The 19,063-nt window shown below is 33.0% G+C and overlaps 1 protein-coding gene across 1 annotated transcript in view; it reads right to left on the reverse strand.

Moving 5' to 3' along the window:
• Window positions 1-19,063, reverse strand: part of LOC106462431 (calpain-C-like) — a 63,913-nt gene that overhangs the window by 5,119 nt on the left and 39,731 nt on the right. Inside the window, exons 8-16 of the mRNA XM_013922357.1 lie at window positions 18,368-18,540; window positions 15,486-15,604; window positions 10,712-10,801; window positions 8,887-9,005; window positions 6,474-6,519; window positions 5,227-5,292; window positions 3,919-3,976; window positions 1,570-1,628; window positions 1,144-1,212 (exon numbers count right to left, since the gene is read on the reverse strand). Coding sequence (XP_013777811.1) covers window positions 1,144-1,212; window positions 1,570-1,628; window positions 3,919-3,976; window positions 5,227-5,292; window positions 6,474-6,519; window positions 8,887-9,005; window positions 10,712-10,801; window positions 15,486-15,604; window positions 18,368-18,540 — 799 coding nt within the window. The remainder of the gene's footprint in view (window positions 1-1,143; window positions 1,213-1,569; window positions 1,629-3,918; window positions 3,977-5,226; window positions 5,293-6,473; window positions 6,520-8,886; window positions 9,006-10,711; window positions 10,802-15,485; window positions 15,605-18,367; window positions 18,541-19,063) is intronic.

Below are 19,063 nucleotides of genomic sequence, written 5' to 3' on the forward strand. Positions count from 1 at the left end.
CTAGTCTTACACTGCTAAATTAGGGACAGATAGCCCTCGTGTAGCTTTGCGCGAAATTCCAAAACAAACAAACAAAATCGTTCATTTTAATATTTTTACGGTGAACGTACTGTTGCGTGGAGCGTAATCGATGACATTTATTTTTCATTAATATATTTCTCTCAGAGTAAAGTCATGATCCAAATATTTTGGAGTTTTGAAACTGAATTTATTCTTTGTCAAATTACTCGGAGAGTTTAACCCTATTCTGAAACAGTGATGGTCCAATGATTTTACCAAAATAACCTGGAGTGGCTGCCGCCAAATGATTTGAGTAGCCTTAAAAGGTTTTTGTTTGTCTTTTAGCGCAAAATTGCACAACGGGGAATCTGTGTTGTGTTCTTTGTGGACTTTCAACCAAAGAATCTAGTGTTATAAAATCCTAAAGTCTACCGTTAAGGGCTCCGAAAGGGCTGTCGTCAACTGATTTTACTCAACATTTTCTGGTAGTTTTAATATAAATTTGAAGCGATTTCTATAGATTTAAAATAAGTAAGATTTAGGCAAAGTGGTTAAACGATGTGCCAGTTTAATATTATGTACTTGAATTTATGTAAAGGTATATCTATACATTTTTCAGACAGCACGAACAAAAAACAGTCACACATAAAACATGGGCAAATAAAACTAGAGCAGAAACTACAATGTGGGAATAATGAAATATATCCTAATCAGAGCAGATGGGAGCGCTCAAACCCACAACATCCCATACCTAACCCACTCTTCACTGTCTGCAGCCAGTTGCAGAAGCGTTTTTAACATTCAAGCTATTCGGTGCAATTTTCTTAGAGGGCCCGTCCGTACTGATCAACTATAGATATAGAAATTTATAAGTTTTTGGCATTACTTTGGGACTCTTCGGTGCGTTGCCCAGATTGCGTCGACGTTAAATACGACATTGGACCAGTTAAGGAAAGGTAGACCCTCATATGAACACAGAATTATAAAACTGAAGAAACACATACATATACACAACAGTTATGCTAATTTTAATATAAAGACAGCATTTCGTTATTTTGGATGATAATATAAATCGACTTTTTGAGAAAACAAAGTTCTTTGTGTGTATATATAGAAAACAACTAGGAACATATTCTCATTTACCTGCCAGTATTTCAGGCTGCACATCAGATTTTTATAGTCAGAGAAGACCAGTCTTCCAGTTCCTGAGTTCTGTGTTATTAATTAGGGAGACTATATCACAAACTTCATGCTTAAATACAAGCTTGTGAACCTAAGAGCGTAGTTTGTTTTTCTTTTTAGGGTGAATGAAAATGTTTTACAAAACTGCAATGACATTATAACTAGACAGGCCAAAATGGACGAATCTAGTAATAAATAACATTGTAATGAAAATATCAGTTATAAAAATATGAACAGAAACAACACTCAACAAAATAGGGAAATTATTTATGTTACCATGCTTGTATAAAATCAGACTGTTTAGTTTAAGTCATGAAATGATACTAAATAGAGAACATGAGTCGTGGTGCATGTTTACGTATAACACCGAGACTAAAGAAAGGATACATCAAGAGCGAGGATCACTTGCCGACACACATCTAGCGTAGCACAGCTCTTCACGTAATCTGCGTGGACATAACAGTTTTAGTTACAGATAAATTCAGAAGGTCAGAGAAATTAACTACATTTAAAATAACACAAAATGTTTTTATTTCAACAAATTTGGAAAAATTACATATATAACAAACAAGGATATCTGGAACTTGTTACACAGGAAACAATCACATCAGATTTTCATAATTTTATGTTGTTTTTAGTTTTAATATCAATCAATATTCAAACTCTCTCAATCTCATAAATTTTGTTCGAACTTGAAACTAAACAATGAATGGAAAATAAAACCTGTGAGAACAGTACTTTAAAAGAGTATTAACTTTAGTGAAATACGTGTTAGGTATCGCTATTGAAAATTAATAGGAATGAAACCTATGATTAAATACTATTCCTCGACATTCCAATTTCCATTTTAGTAAAATTCTGCGAAAAAAGGCGAGGGTCAGATAACACTTCTTGATAAACTTTCTACATGCAATCAGTGTACGTAGACATCGGATTTCGAGGTTACGTTTAAGTAGACCAAAGCGCTAAAAGTCCATTGGAGCTGCATCAGGAGACTTAACAAACATGTGGTTGCTGTGATTCCAGTATCTTCGGTCATCGTTTTCACGAAAACGTGGATATAAAGTTGACGGAGTTTTACGAGTTTCCAGCCACACCTCGAAACTTGTAAAACTCCGTCAACTTTAGATCCACGTTTATAAGGTTGTTACTAGACGGGGAGCGTTTCTCCGGATTAGTGTGGAATTTAGTTTCGGGATTGGATTCAACTATACGAGTGTTTCACTTTCATTTAACATTTTCACTATATGTACATGAATATTTTTCTTTGGAAATGCCCCCCCCCCACAGTGGCACAGCGGTATGTCTGCGGACTTACAACGCTAGAATCCGGGTTTCGATACCCGTGGTGGACAGAACACAGATCTTTGGAAATGGCTATGACGTATAACTCCAACCAGAAAGCAATCCTGGCGCCTTTTCACTGTCTGGAATTCTCCTTAAACCAAATATACATGTACTAAACATGTCTTCCGTGACGCTACTCCTCCAACTTATACCAACACGCCACTGTATCACTAAAAACAAATCGTTGTTATAAAATACAATGAACCATTGTTTCTTTACCCTTTCTATAGCTAGAACATTTGTTTAATCACAGATAATTTTACAATATCTTTTAAAAAACTCGCAGCAATGCTTAACAAATAAATTTCTAGTTTTCTGAAACCACTGTATGTGAGAAGGTGGATTCTACCAAGACCTGAAACTTTTGTCGCAACATTGAAATGTGTGTTTCCAGTATTAAGGAGTCGGTTGTAAATAATAATTAAAACAATCAAGATGTGCTTATCCATTATGAGTTAACATTATACAGAGATGTCACAGACTGGATTTGTATTAGTATTAATTTAACAAATGTTTGAATGATATTTTCAATGCCGAAGAACCTTGACCTAATAATTGCTTCGGTTCAACCAGTCAGTTGTTAACTATATTTTTTGTGACAACTGAACACTTAAATAAAGTTTGAGTTACCTGTAGTTGAAGAGAGCTGAAAGTTAGAATTTGATTTATAATTGCAGATGTACTAACGCCATTTTGTCGTACTATTCAGAATTAATACGGCAAGCACAAGAAAACTATTTTTTGTAAGCTTGTTTCTTGTCCTGGACGACACCTAATATACACACTGTGATAAACGACTAGGTTAGAGACCACATGATTCAAATATATTCGTCCCTAATTTTGAACTGCGGACCAGAGAAAAGACAACCAGTCGTCAGCAAACTCTTAACTAGATTGACTGTTATTCTTATAACACGCCCACCGCTGCAAGTGCGAAGCGTGTTTGGTAGCACCATCAAACATAAGACTCTCGAATTCTAAGTTCGATACACTAACCCCCAAACTACTCTTGGGCCGGTGTTATAGGTGTAACTGACTAAATTTTAACTGTCGTTATCAAGGACATCATAAGCTTTAAAGTAGCAGGAAACTTTTTTCCGTTCATTGAATCAGAATTGGAAGCGTTTTTTCTTAATTGTGTACAAAAACTTTTGATATCACAATAATTTAGTTACAAATATCGATTACAGTTGAGTAAACACGTTTTAAAACCTAAACTTTCGCCCAAACAAGATTATAATAACGAATATTATTATTTCTATTTCTTTTTTTCAAGAAGTATTCTAACTGAAAGTAACTGGGTGTAGCAGGAAGAACAAAATATACAACTTCCGGCTGCTAACAACACTAATACTTCATAGTACAAATGAATAATAATTTTTAACTCACCATTTGGCAAGCAGGTTTCTAGGAGTTCTTGAAGTTGAAAGACATTCACTGACTTGTGCTTAACACACCATGTGGAGCAGAAAAAAAGAAACCAAAATTTTAGATTTATTTTTATGTAAATGGTAAATTACGTGTAATTTTCTTTAGAGTTCTGCTTTTGTGAACTTCCCTTCCTAAACAAAAATCCTTGTTTCTATTGTCAAGATTTGAAAGGTAAACCGAATAATTTATTATTAGTCTCGTATACTGAAACTATAAATATACAGTATATATACATATACACATAAGCGCGAAATACCTACCTTTTTATAACACACAAAACATTTATGGTAAAAAAATCTCTCAACTTTATTAAATCTAAGTTATATTTTTGTATTATTTTTCAAATAAATATCCAAACAAAAATTTTCGAGGGCAGGGAAACGTTTAAATAAAGTAATTGTAAGTTAGATTTGAACACAGGAGTTTTCCAAAGGTAATTCTTGGTGTGGAAACGTTTAAATAAATAAGTGTGAATTAAATCTGAAAACAAAAGGTTTCATAAGGTAATTCTTGGTGTCGAAACTTTTAAATAAATAAGTGTAAATTAAATCTGAAAACAAGGGGTTTCATAAAAATCTCTTAAAACAGATTTAGAGGCTTTTGTTCACCAATGAATAGAAATTTTACTTGCCATCAAAAGAAATCCCAGTTTTGAAAAGGTTAATCATACCTTTATAGGTACAAGTTGAGTTCAGTTTTCTTATTTTTACTCTTTACTGCTAAGTAATTACTCCAGCCTTTTCTCAAAGATTTTAGAAAGTCTTCAAAAGGTCATCAGAGGCAGTAGTTGGTTCACATCTACTACATACCTGATTCTACATTGTTTATCATGTCTTTCGTTTTTAATATACTACAATTTGTTATAAAATTACGTGGGACTCTATACCGCAAATAAAAAAGTTTTGTACGTAGAATCATATTATATACCAGAAATACAGGACTCATTTTCACAAAATACAATATACTACTATATCACAAGTTATGTTTATCATTAGTTTAATTTATACAAACACCTTATTTCATTATTCAACATTTTAGCAAATTCTTACATCATACTTAGTACGTTCTTGCATAGTTTTAGCAAATTCTTACGTCATCTCCAAAATGTTCTTGTCTTGTTTCTAGCACTTTTTTTACCTCGTGTCTATCGAGTAAACCTCATCTCTAGTAAATTATTACATCATCTCTAGCACCTTTTTATCTCGTTTTTTATCAAGTGAATCTCATCTCTTGCAGGTTTTTACCTCATCTCTAGTAGATTCTTACCTCGTCTGCAAGTTGATGAAATATTACCTCGTAAGAGCTGACCTTGCTGTCAAAAGAAGGCGGAGCCTGAAAGAAGGTGTTTTAGGTAATTCTGTCATTGATGAAAAATTATTTTCACCATATAAAAAACACTGTTTGACAACATAACAGAACGGGCACACAACATGGATTTATCATTCGAAATCAGCTATACGTTGAGTTTATAAACTCCCATTAAGATAGCATGTAATATTATATCAGTTTATCGTTGTAGTGTAGTTTAAAGAAGCAGTTTTAGACTGCTAAAATGACACCGTAAGTTCTTGATCTGTCTAAAAGATGTACTGACTTCTAAGGTCAAAGATCGTAAGAAGAATCTACACTATCTAAAATGTGTATCTAGATTTTTTCTTAACATTAGTAACAGAAGTATGTTATCCCCAAGAGTGACAAAAAAGCTGAAAAAAATTATTTCTAATATATATATATATAAAACACTTCATTTCACTTAGATACGAGTTGTTGAATTATTTCAAAAACGTCACCTTTTTCAAATGTTGTAATCTTTTGCATTTTGAAAATTCGGTAAAACAATGCAACTGGTTGAACTATCTGTATTGTCAATAATTGAGATTACTTAATAATTATCCAGTAAGGCTTCAGATTGCTTATTGTCAAAACTTCAGATTACTATATAATCATTCACTGTCAAAATTTCAGATTACTAAGAAATATACACTGTCAAACCTCCAGATTACTAAGTAATTATCCACTGTAAATACTTCAGATTACTAAGTAATTATCAACTGTAAATACTTCAGATTACTAAATAATAATCCACTGTAAATACTTCAGATTACTAAGTAATTATCCACTTTAAAGACTTTAAATTGCTATGTAATTATCCACTGTAAATACTTCAGGTAACTAAGTAATTATCCACTTTAAATACTTCAGATTACTAAGTAATGATCCACTGTAAATACTTCAGATTACTAAATAATTATCCACTGTAAATACTTCAGATTACTAAGTAATTATCCACTTTAAATACTTCAGATTACTAAGTAATGATCCACTGTAAATACTTCAGATTACTAAATAATTATCCACTGTAAATACTTCAGATTACTAAGTAATTATCCACTGTCAACACTCTAGGTTACTAACTAATTATCCAGAACATATAGTCATCTACATCTTGAAACTGACGATTGTTCCTTGGCTCACATCACTGACTCTATAAAAATGCTCCCACGTGTCCTCACCTTCATGATAGCTGGCTTCACAACACTTGGAACGTTGTCTATAAGCCTGAGGGTGAAACAAGTTGAACATTAGTGTATTTAATTTTTGTATAGCTCTCGAGTTGGCTCTCTCTCTGTATACATGATAGTCATTTTCCTAAGGTACTAACTGAACTCGAAGGTAAGTTCATAGAAACAATGCTGTTACCAATTTACAAAATACGTATGTCCTTCAGAATTGATTCTTACAGTGAAAGGAAGACTTCCGTTACTGATATAACAAAAGAAAGGTAACAGCAGAAGATTTGAGAGATAACCGTTTAAGTTCAATTCTATTTATAATAGAATACTTGCACACTATATATTGATTGCTTAATAAACATTCATGTTTAAAAATCAAAGTGGTTCCAAAGTGAATGTGTGCAGTATTAAGATATTTTATCTTTCGATAATTGTGAAAAGTAACACAAGATAATTACGAAGACAATTCCTAGCCAAATTTCGGATAAGAGAATTGATTAAACTTAATTACAGTCAATCGGCGAAATAAAAAATCCGAAGAGGAACAGCACACACTTTATGGACAATAGACACAAGTGGGCAGTACATAGCAGATAGATTACAGACAGAAGATGTTAAGTACATTGCAGATAGAAAATAGACAGAAGAGATGGTCAGTACATTGCAGACAAAAGATGTACACTCTACCGCAGATTGATAATAGACAGAAGATAAAGAGAACTCAGCAGATAGATAACAGACGGAAGGTGGACAGTACATAACAGAAAGATAATAAACATAGGATGAACAGTACAAAGCAGACAGAAAATAGACAATACATAGAAGTTGACATTAACCAGCAGGTAGACAAGAGACAGACGATGAATAGTACACAGACAACAGACAAAAGATGAGCAATAGACAGAAGATGGACAGTACACAGCAGATAGACAGTAGACAGAAGATGGAGAGTATCCAGCAGATAGACAATAGACGAATCATGAAACTATCCAACAGATATAAAATAAATAGGGAAAAACAGATAGATAATAGAATATGAAAAATACACAGCAGATAGGCAATAGATAAAAGATGAACAGGACTCAGTAAATAGATAATAGAGAAGTGATGAACAGTGTGCAGCAAACAGAAAGAAAAACAATATATAGACGATAGATAACAGACAAAAGATTAGTTATACCCAAAAGATAGGCAATATATAGAAATGGGCAGAACACGGCAGATAGACAATATATAGAAGATGAACAGTACTCAGAAGATAAACATTAGATGAAAAATGAATGGTACACGGCAGAATATCTTATATTAGGTTAAATAGAATTGGAAAGTAACAAGCAGATAGGCAATAGAGAGAAAATGGACAGTGCAGAGCAGATAGAGAAGAGATAGAAGGTGAACAAGTTACAGTAGATAAACAATAGATGGACAGTACACAGTAGGTTGACAGTAGATAGCAGATGGATAGTGGACAGCAGATTAACAAACGGCAGAAGATGAACAAAACACAGATGCCAGATAATAGATAGAAAATAGACAGTACATAGCAGATGAAAAGTTGAAAATAGTTTTATAATACACAGCAGATGAATACTACAAAACAGTTTATAATACACAGCAGATGAATACTACAAAACAGTTTATAGTACATAGCAGATGAATACAACAAAACAGTTTATAATACACAGCAGATGAATGGTTTAAAACAGTTTATAATACACAGCAGATGAATACTACAAACAGTTTATAATACACAGCAGATGAATACTACAAAACAGTTTATAATACACAGCAGATGAATGGTTTAAAACAGTTTATAGTACATAGCAGATGAATACAACAAAACAGTTTATAATACACAGCAGATGAATGGTTTAAAACAGTTTATAATACACAACAGTTGAATGGTTTAAAGCAATAGGAGAATACGCAACGGTTGATGATAGATATAGCTTCAAGTTTACAAAAACCGTTCGAAAGATACCTAATTTAAAGAGGATCCATTTGAATGAAAAATAAATTTAAATGTATAAACAATAGGAATAAGAAAAGAGATTAAGATAACTGCAGAATCATTATTCTTATCTAACATTACAGCGAGAAATTACAGAAATAATACTTTAAGATACATAGAAAATGATAATAGTTTATTCTGCTAACTTATACAACAGCAGGAACAAATTCAATTAATAAAGTGGAGTTTTAAAAATGCTGAAGAACGAAGGCTTAGAGTTAGTCGGGAGTCATTATTTCCAGATAACTGTATGCAAAAGTAAACCAAAACCATAAGTCCGATTTCTTGAATACGATGGAATGTGGTCAAGAGGGATACTGAGCTGCCATTGTTAGACAACTTTATATATTAAGTTCTGTTGTCAATAGAAAAAGTAAGTTTATAATTGTAAACTGAACTTACTTGAGTTTGATGGGTTTATTAGAGTAAACCCGAACAGTAAACCCTGATTCCTGTCCTGGTTCAAATGAGGTTGGAAGCAAAACGTATCCTCCTTGTTGAAACTCTTGTCTCGCTGAAACCTGTTTGTAGAAAATCTTACGTAGAGGGATTTTGCACTTTAATTTTAAAATTTCCAGATAAATATAGCAAAATTCTAGAATATTAAGAATACTGTAGGTTAGATAACTTTGTTCATTAAAATATTTTTCATTTTGTTGTTGTGACAAGTCCTGTGTTAAAATGGCTACATCAAAGCTAGCTTCTAAAATTCACACAATACCCAAATTGTTTTAGGCAGTATTTAAGTTTAGCATCATGACAGCTTGACAGTTACTGGAAATAAGTTTTGTTTAAGTCTAATTTCAGGACCAGCTATTTATACATCGAACAGAATGTTAATCGTCTCTAGATTTATTGCAAACGTTAGAGGCATATCCAAGGAATCCTAGGATAATGAACGGAGAAATAATGTTTTTGAGTACATAACTCTTGGAATAACTGCTTCTTGGAGATGTTGCATACACCATTGGAAATTTCAGAATCTGCTGTATCCAATCATGTAATTCATATGATGGTAACGTATTTCAGTTGGGAATTATGAGTAGTCAAAAAGACGCAGAGTTTAGGAATGACCACTCCGACCCTACCAGCAACGGTCACACATACGAAGTGATTATCTCTTTTTGGTTCTCCAATTAAAATATATGACCTTTCTTCATTGTCTGTATGAGGTTGGAGACCTTGTTCTGATCTGGTGGAAGAGCACCACTATTACCATTAATGTCCTTACCAGCACCAAACCTACAGCATCTTTGGGCTTGATAGATGGATTTGCCTCAACAAGGACTGTCAAAATGAGTCCATCGTGATCGCATCTACAGCGGTTGCACAGGTTACAAGACGAACATCTCGGAACTTTGCACATGCAGGTAATCGAGGGAATAATGGTGATTGATGATGACATGTCGAAGAGTAGCAAAGTTCCAGACACGGTCAGCGGGACTTGAAGCTATCTTCTGAAGATCTATTGGGCTCTGGTCTGTAAAACAGATGGAACGACTGGCGGAGAAGAATAAGGCTCACGTAGCCGACCCTCGGTTATAAAACAAGAAGGACTGTCATTAATGATGGGGTTTATATTGATTATGTGGCCTGTCATTACGAAGTTAATGTTTGTCCAATATGTTTTGCTAAAATTGGATAAATCTTGTGATATTTACGTTTGATCTCTGTCACCGAGATTGAGAGAAAGATTCTGTATGAATAAGTCATTTTAGTAAAAAAAAATTAATGTTCAGAGTCTGTTACATTCTATTTTATTTTATTATTTTCTGTCATCTTATCATTACGAGGTTACATAAAAATAGAAACGTTAGGTCTAACGGGCTGTAGCCCTCTCCTCCTTTATATATATACTTTGGATTTGCCTCTAAAAAAATGAACATTGTTTTCACATATTTCAGATATTAACAATTTACAAAAATACAAATAATTGAAACCATTATTATGAAGTTTTCTAGTTAGTATTTCCTTGATCACAACAAGTACATGGATGAGTGTTTTCCGTGTGAATTTTCAGAGATCGAAGCCTAGCTTACGTCAGTACATAATGTATCTATGCATTTGTTAATAAATATTTGGTCATATTGATAAAAAAATTCAAGTAGTATTTTAAATGCCTATAAAATTATCCTAACACATAACGGTGTTCAAAACAAACAACATGGATGATTGTAATTAATGTTGCATTCTGGAAAATGGTAACAGTGATGATACCAAAACTTACCTGTCTACTGTTGCTGTACTGAGAATTAAGCAAGGACTTGTTTCTCTTGAAGAAAGACTTGGGGAGCAATTCGGAGTTGGTCTTTGGCAACTATAATAAGTTTTGAAATCCATGAATTTTACTTCTTAAGAATTAAAAGTGGTAATAATTTTCTTGCATTAAAAGCCTTATTTGGGAACTTTCAAGTTGCTACTCAGTGACTCAGCACGAATAATAATGACTTATAGTGTTAAATTTCGGGCTTGAACCTTGCAATAGGCACAGCACAAATAACCCATTCTGCACATTTGTCTTAACCCCAAACAAATACTTTCAAATTTGAAGTTTAAATAATCAAACACTAAAGCTGGAGTTAACTTACCTAAATGCACTATTTAGTTGTAAGCTTCAAGCTTCATTTTAATATTTTAACATTCTGGTTTATAACAAATTGCAGCTACGTTTAAGGATAATTTATTTCCGTGGGAAAGTCGATTTTCTCACGTGGCAACATTTCGAGCTAAGCTTTTACTCTTTTACAGGAAAATAATATTTACTTTAGGCATGATAGATAATTTACACAAATTCAAGACACAAGTAAGAAAAAAAGGTTTGAATGGTTATCCATAGATTGTTTCACAACTTTTATTCACTGCTACTCATAGTGACATTGTAAAAAAAAATGAAATATCCAGCGTAGTCCTTTTGCACAATTAAAGATAACATGGCTTTATAAGACAAGGAAAAGTTTGAAAAAATGTTCACATTTTCAACATCTTAATAACATTAGTCTGAATTTAAAACAACTAAATGTTTGACATCGATTTCTCTAACATTATTCGGAAAGTATTTGGTATTAGTATTTTTGGAGCTAAGCGACACAGGGGCTAATTATTCAGGCTAGAGATCTCATGATTGAGGCATAGCAGATCCTAGTTTAAAACTAATGACTTGAGGGTAGCCAAACAGCTAGTAGCACACACATTGTCTACACGTATTCTTATCCAAATAGCAATATAGATTGCCACATTTACATCGTGAAATAGATAACATTGCAGAACGTGTTCAGTGGCATACTTACGGGCTCGAACCTTGAATCTATCGGTCTACAGTCTGGCACATTAACTACCAGACCACGTCCGACATCATTCTCTAAAGCTGTTTCCTTCATTATACTTGTTTGAATTAAAACTTAAAAACCTTTGATTTCGGGTCAAATACTATGTAAATAAGACTGAAAGGTATACAAAAAGCTTTTATTTCGTAAAGAAATATAATTAATATTTTTATTTGTTTATATATTTAAATATTAAAATATACTGAAACGCGAGAGGCGATAACTTTCTAATTAATTTTTAAAAATTGTTATGAAACAGAAACCCGTGTTTTGAAATATTGAAAGTGAAATTGAAAACAAATGAACTGAACTTAATTATTATTTAAATATTTAACTAAAGTACATTTATAGACCTTTAAATGACTCTTTACTGAAGTACAACAATAAAACCCTTTAATGAACTGAACTTGATTATTATGTAACTATTTAAGTAAAGTATATTTATAGACCTTTAAATGACTCTTTTACTGAAGTACAACAATAAAACCCTTTAATGAACTGAACTTAATTATTATGTAACTATTTAAGTAAAGTATATTTATAGACCTTTAAATGACTCTTTTACTGAAGTACAACAATAAAACCCTTTAATGAACTGAACTTAATTATTATTTAAATATTTAACTAAAGTACATGTATAGACCTTTAAATGACTCTTTACTGAAGTTAAATGATAAAACCTAATAACCCGAGCGCTTTCGAAAGCCCCCCCCCCTCTCCCCAGTGGCACAACGGTATGTTTGCGGACTTATACTGTTAGAAACCGGTTTTCGATACCTGCGGGGGCAGAGCACAGATAGCCCTTGGTGTAGCTTTGTGCTTAATAGCAAACAACAACAATAACAGCTTCGAAGGATAGAACTATCTTCTTTACGGGCAATGGTGGTGTAACTGAATGAGTGATATATATAAAGAGAGTTGAGTGACGCCATGAAGGTCACCTGGGCTTTCTTCACTACAAACTCCATCCTATTGAAAATCAACATACACCGAAGTTCAAAGAAAAATCTTTATGAACACCTCCACCAAACAGAGAACCACATCTAGAGAGTTATATTCAAGCAGTAAAAAATGACATAATACAAACCTTAAAATCTTCAATGCAATGACATAATGATATTAACCAAAATGAAAGAACTGCTCTAAACAATCGTAAATCGAACAACAATATCATAATAAAACTAGAGAACACTAATTTCTACAGGAAATTTTCACATGATCCTACAACTCAGTTTATTAAGACCACAACTGATAAAGTTAAAGAACTTCTCCAAAGCAATAAAATTAACAAAGAAACCTTTTAGTATTTGATACCCAGACTTACCTAAAATACACAAACTAAACGATCCATAATTTCTAACACAAACATGACTACTGAAAAGCCTGTGTTTCCTGTACCCTCCCTTCTTACATTAAGGATACTACTCACTTTCGTGACATCAAGGAAGATATCAATACCAACGGATACTTACCGCTTAACGGGCTTCTTTGCACAATGGATGTTTCTTCTTATTACACTAACATTCCACACGATGAAGGACTAGAAACTCTAAAGTCCACCTTAACCCTTTCTAACCCATCAGAATACCAAATATTAACTGATCTTACCAGCTATGTTTTAACTCCAAATAACTTCGAATTCAATAACTAGCAGTACCTTCAGGTTAGTTGTACGGCAATGGGTACCAAAATGGCTCCCAATTATGCCAATAGTTTTATGGGTCATATTGAAAGCCAACTTTTACAACTAAGCCCTGTAAAAACCTCATACATGGAAACTTTACATAGACCAAATTTTCATTTGGACAGCCGGATTTGAATCACTTAAAGAATTTATCTCATATGCAAACACCTTTCACAAAAAAATCAAGTTTATCTTTAATTACTCTCCTACCCATATTAACTTTCCTGACGTCACTGTCTTTTTGAAGGAATGAATTTTACATACCGACTTGTACAAAAAACCTACGGACAGCCCACAATACCTTCACTATAAAAGCTGTCACCCCACTCACACTAAACGGAACATTACCTGCAGTCCCGCTCTTAAAATAAAGAAAATCTATTCAGATGAAACAGACTACAGAAAACACACCAAGGTTCTAAAGCAAACCATGTTACAAAGAGGATATAAAAATACCGCAACTGACAGACGTATATAAAAAGCTAACAACACTCAACAGAAAAATCTCCTAAAAAAGAGTAACACCAAAGTTTCAGATATAATTTCTCTTGTTATTATCTAACACTTTAAACTCAGAAACGTTTCGCGCATTCTGAACAAAACATTCTTAATAACCTCAGCCTCGTAAGAATCTACATTTTCTTGGCAGGGTCATCAACTGTGCAGATATACAGCTGCCAGAGTTTGTGTGTGTGTATATAGCTTATGAAAAAAGTTGTAAGATTCTCTGCTGTATGGATTAACAACATTTTTAACGTCATGTGATGAATAGCCTTAAATTTTGTTGTGGCATTAACCCTACAAGCCCTACCGCTTCCACCGGCTTTACATCTACAACTAAATTATCGCCTTAAATAGATATTTCCCGAAGTTTCCGTTGTTTCATTCCGGAAAAGCAAAAGTCTAAATGACATCATTGTTCATGCAAAAGTGAATTACACCCCATAAAAGAATGGTTGTCATCCATGTAATAAAGCTCATTGTCAAAGCTGCAAGTTCAGAAAAACTACTGACTCATTTTCCGACAAGTATAACCAGAGAAACGTTAAAATTTCCAAACAAATCACTTATGGAACACAGAATACCATTAACTTTATACGGTGTAAAAATGCAATCACTATTATGTAGGATATACACAAACAACTATTAAATAACGTTCCAACAACCATGAGTATTATATTAACACCGAAAAAGATCTCCCTGTTGCTTAACACTTCAACCAATCCGGTCAGACTATTAACAATGTTACTCTCATCGGCACTAAAACCGACTAAAACTAAAGGCAATAGAGAGATAAAAGAAGCTTATTGGATTGTTAATCTAAATACTGTTGATCCTTGTGGAATAAATCTAGATCATGGATTCACCGATCATTAGTTTGTTCTCTGTCAGATTTTTTTTTTCATGTACTGTGAACTCTCAATGTTTACCCCTAATCTAATTAATACTTACTATCCATTCAGGATAATTTTCCATGTCTGTCTTTAGAAGTTGATCTGCATAACATTTCTTTTTCAGTCATTCTGAATGAACCACCTTTATTTTACTTTAACAACACTTAAGTATAGTTTTCTTGACTATTTCTAAAGCAAGACATCTCTAACACCTTTTTACATAACACTCTCGTTTCTGGCTGTGTTGCAACCCTAAATGAAATACAATTCCAACAGTATATTGAAAAATATCGAAAAACACTTCCTGGAAGCCCAGGTGATCTTCATGACATCACTCAACTCACTTTATATATATATATATATATATCGGATTCAATTATACCACCATTCCCAGTTTGCCCCTGAAGAAGATAAGTCCACCTTTCGGTTTTTATCGTTTTATATTAATACTTTTGAACCTACGGGTTTTTCTGACATCATGAATTTTTACTGAAGTAGCCAAGAATGTAATTTTCTTTCAACTTTGTGATTAGATTTTACCTGTTTTGAAAATAACGCAATCAAATACATACATACATATATATATATATATATACTTACGCCATAAATGGTAAAGCCGATTATCTTCGAATTCAGAGCAGAATGCTGTGTTAACGAAATTATCACTTCCTGGTTGTCAGATAATATTAATCGGAGCTGTGGATTTGTGTGGAACGTATCTATATATAGATATGTATATATACATATATAAACTTGATTAAACACCTGTTAACAGAACATCACACTATACTGTTGCAGCTAATAATATTATGTTTCGCTCTTTTCATTTTTTCCCCTTTGGAATCAAACTTAACTGGTTAAAGATAACACTTCTAGTAGAAAGTCCACTTTAGTTTTTTTAAAGCTATTTTCGTAAAAACATAAACAGTAGCTGTAACTATATAACCTGACAGAGTTACAGCAAACTTAATTAGATCCATTCTCACAGAATCAACAGCTATAATTATATATGATATCCTGTAACCTGAAAGGCCCTACAATAAGCCTAGTTAGAGTAATTCGCAAAAAAACTTTAACAGTTGCTACGGTGGCACTTTAGACCTTACATCTGAAAAACAATATGTATAAAAATAGCATATTTTATTTTGAAAATTATGGCAATAAACGTGTAATGCTGTCTATGTAGTCACTATAGTATATTGTTTTCTATCGCTATTTCTAAAATAGTAAAATGTAAGGCGGGCACTTACAAATTTTTGATACTGACAGTGAGTAACTTATATCAAAACGATTTTGAAGCCTCACCACGTCGTTACAGTCCATGTCGCCACATCTAATCAAGCTATATTTTACAACTGTGCATTCTGAAAATAGTTCTGCTACGTAGTTCCATTACAAAATTCCTGCTTCTTTCCATAATCCACCTAGTGTAGTAGGGCGACTGTTTACCAACGTCCGTCTAAACAGCCATATCACACAGGATTCCACAGGCGACTTGACCACTGTGTCTTCGTATAGAATAGCATGAATACCCGTTTCATTTTCCAGGTGTGAAACGGTTGAAAGGATATATTTTAAAGGCAACTTGTGTCACTTTTCCAGATGGAGATCCTTCTTGATTATGTTGTGTACTATTACCTGGGACACGTAGATGTCATTTCCCACTAACCTTTGTGTTCGTAGATTCTCGTCTGTTACAGAACACCGCACTTTTCTAACAAGGGTTGGGGTATAACTTGTTGCAGGTCTCTTTCTGGGTGGTCCTGTTTCCCTAAGTCGATACATGTTTCTTTGTTTTCCAATGCCATTAAGTAAAAAGAGATATTCATGTCTTGGAACTTCTAAGTCTTCGATTTGAACACATCTTTTTGATCCCTGAGTATGAATACTTTGCGTCCAAAAGATTTTTACATATCCTTCTCAAAGTAATTAATTTTCGATGTCATCATACTACCTGTGTAACGCCAGGCAATGGCAGAATGTAGTTCTGATACATTCCGTCCAACCGCGACTTGATAGTGGCTGTAATTGTAATGTGACTTGCTGATTTACATATTCAAAATCGTTTAAATATAACGTACTCATATCTCTGTATATACAGAAGTAATTAATTAGGCATACGCATTCTACCAAAGATGTTTAAAGAACAGCAATTTTGACTGGCCAATTCAGAGTAATGTAATAAATGTTTATTCTACTCAAACGTTTTAAGATTAATACTAGCCAAAATTCATCTGTTTGCCTTAGAAAAGTAGTATTAAGAAAATTAAAAATAAATCCTGATTATATTTTAGTGTTAATATAAATCAGTATTTCAGAACAAAAAGAAAGGTTTTTCTAAGACCACTAGTAGCAGCCATGACCACTAATAGTGGTCAGGACTTAATGGATTTTTCAAGAGCATCTAGTATCTAACTAGTAGTCAGGAATAATAATAGATGTCTTAAGAACTACTAGCTAGTAGTCAGGAATAATAATAGATGTCTTAAGAACTACTAGCTAGTAGTCAGGAATAATAATAGATGTCTTAAGAACTACTAGCTAGTAGTCAGGAATAATAATAGATGTCTTAAGAACTACTAGCTAGTAGTCAGGAATAATAATAAATGTCTTAGGAACTACTAGCTAGTAGTTAGGACTAATAATGGATATCTTAAGAACTACTAGCTAGTAGTCAGGAATAATAATAGATGTCTTAAGAACTACTAGCTAGTAGTTAGGACTAATAATAGATATCTTAAGAACTACTAGCTAGTAGTTAGGACTAATAATAGATATCTTAAGAACTACTAGCTGGTAGTTAGGACTAAAATAGATATCTTAAGAACTACTAGCTAGTAGTTATGACTAATAATAGATATCTTTAGAACTACTAACTTTTAACTAACAGTCAGGACTAATAATGGATTTTTAAAGAGCGATTAACTTGTAACGAAGACCAATAACGATTTCAAGAAACTCTGATTGATTTTAAAAGATCATTTATAATGGTCAAAAACAATATTTATCAGATTTAGAGTCACTCATAATAAAATAAAACCGCTGATTTTCAAGAACCATGAATATTCGCCAAAAATTTGAATTGAATTTCAAAACTGATAGAGGCAAAGAATAGAAACTTATTTTCAAGAACCTCTGTTAACAATGGGAATATTCTGTGTTGTGAAATTAAATAAATGAAACTTCTATGGTGTTTATTTATTTATTTGATAAGCAAAATTTTAAGACAGTTTGAGAACCACTTCTTCATTGTATTGTAAGTTAGTTTGTTCTTAAGAGAGAAAAAGAGGTTAAATTTTTAACAACGTCTATAGTGATCCGATAATGTTTACCATAAGCAAATATTAGTATTTCATTTCTAGCCTTGCCTGATCTTTAATGAATTCTAAGTATTTAAGTACCTCGTAATATTAAAAAGGGGCTTAACTAGTCTCAGAGTCTACGAATACAGTTTTAGTTCCATGTTGAGAGTACACCTTTACCTGTGTGATTTCTACAACCTCCTGCTGATACTCCACGTTGCCACCTTCCGTACCAGAGTTTCATGAGCCAGGGTGTTTTGCCCCGTAATGTGGGCTCGTCCTTACTGGTCTCTCCGTCCAAGTGGACTACTTCCAGTGTGGTGAATGTCTTAACAAAGTCTTGATATGCCATCCTACGTTTAGTTTTAAATAGGGTGTCATGTATCACGAAACTAACTTTTCATTCAAGCACAAATGATAAAATAATCAGCAATTAAATTTTTTTTTGTTTTAATTTAACTTTATCCCGCAAAAACTAATAACGTTATAATCCAGTTTTATAGAAAAGAAGTTTACACGGAAACAAGTATAGACACTTTTACATGTCTTCTTCAATCCAACACGTGAAAGATCAAAAACCTGTGTTCTGTAACAGAGGATCTTAATTTTATTCTAGATTAATTTACACTGTATTGTGAATTTATATACTACTAGTAACATGTATATTTTTGCTCAAAACAATAACAACAAAAACGATTATTTGAGATATATAATTTAGAATCCGCTAAACCTCTAAAAATTTATTCAAACCACCAAAAAACAAACAAATTATGCTATATATTTAACAATCCAGTCTTTTAAAAACAATAATAATTAAGGCTTGTTGCATTATTTACACTAATTGGCTCTAACGAGTCACACATTAACGCTTGTTAA

This window comes from Limulus polyphemus, unplaced genomic scaffold (genome assembly GCF_000517525.1).
Source record: "Limulus polyphemus unplaced genomic scaffold, Limulus_polyphemus-2.1.2 Scaffold46, whole genome shotgun sequence".
NCBI classification, from domain to species: Eukaryota; Metazoa; Arthropoda; class Merostomata; order Xiphosura; family Limulidae; genus Limulus; species Limulus polyphemus.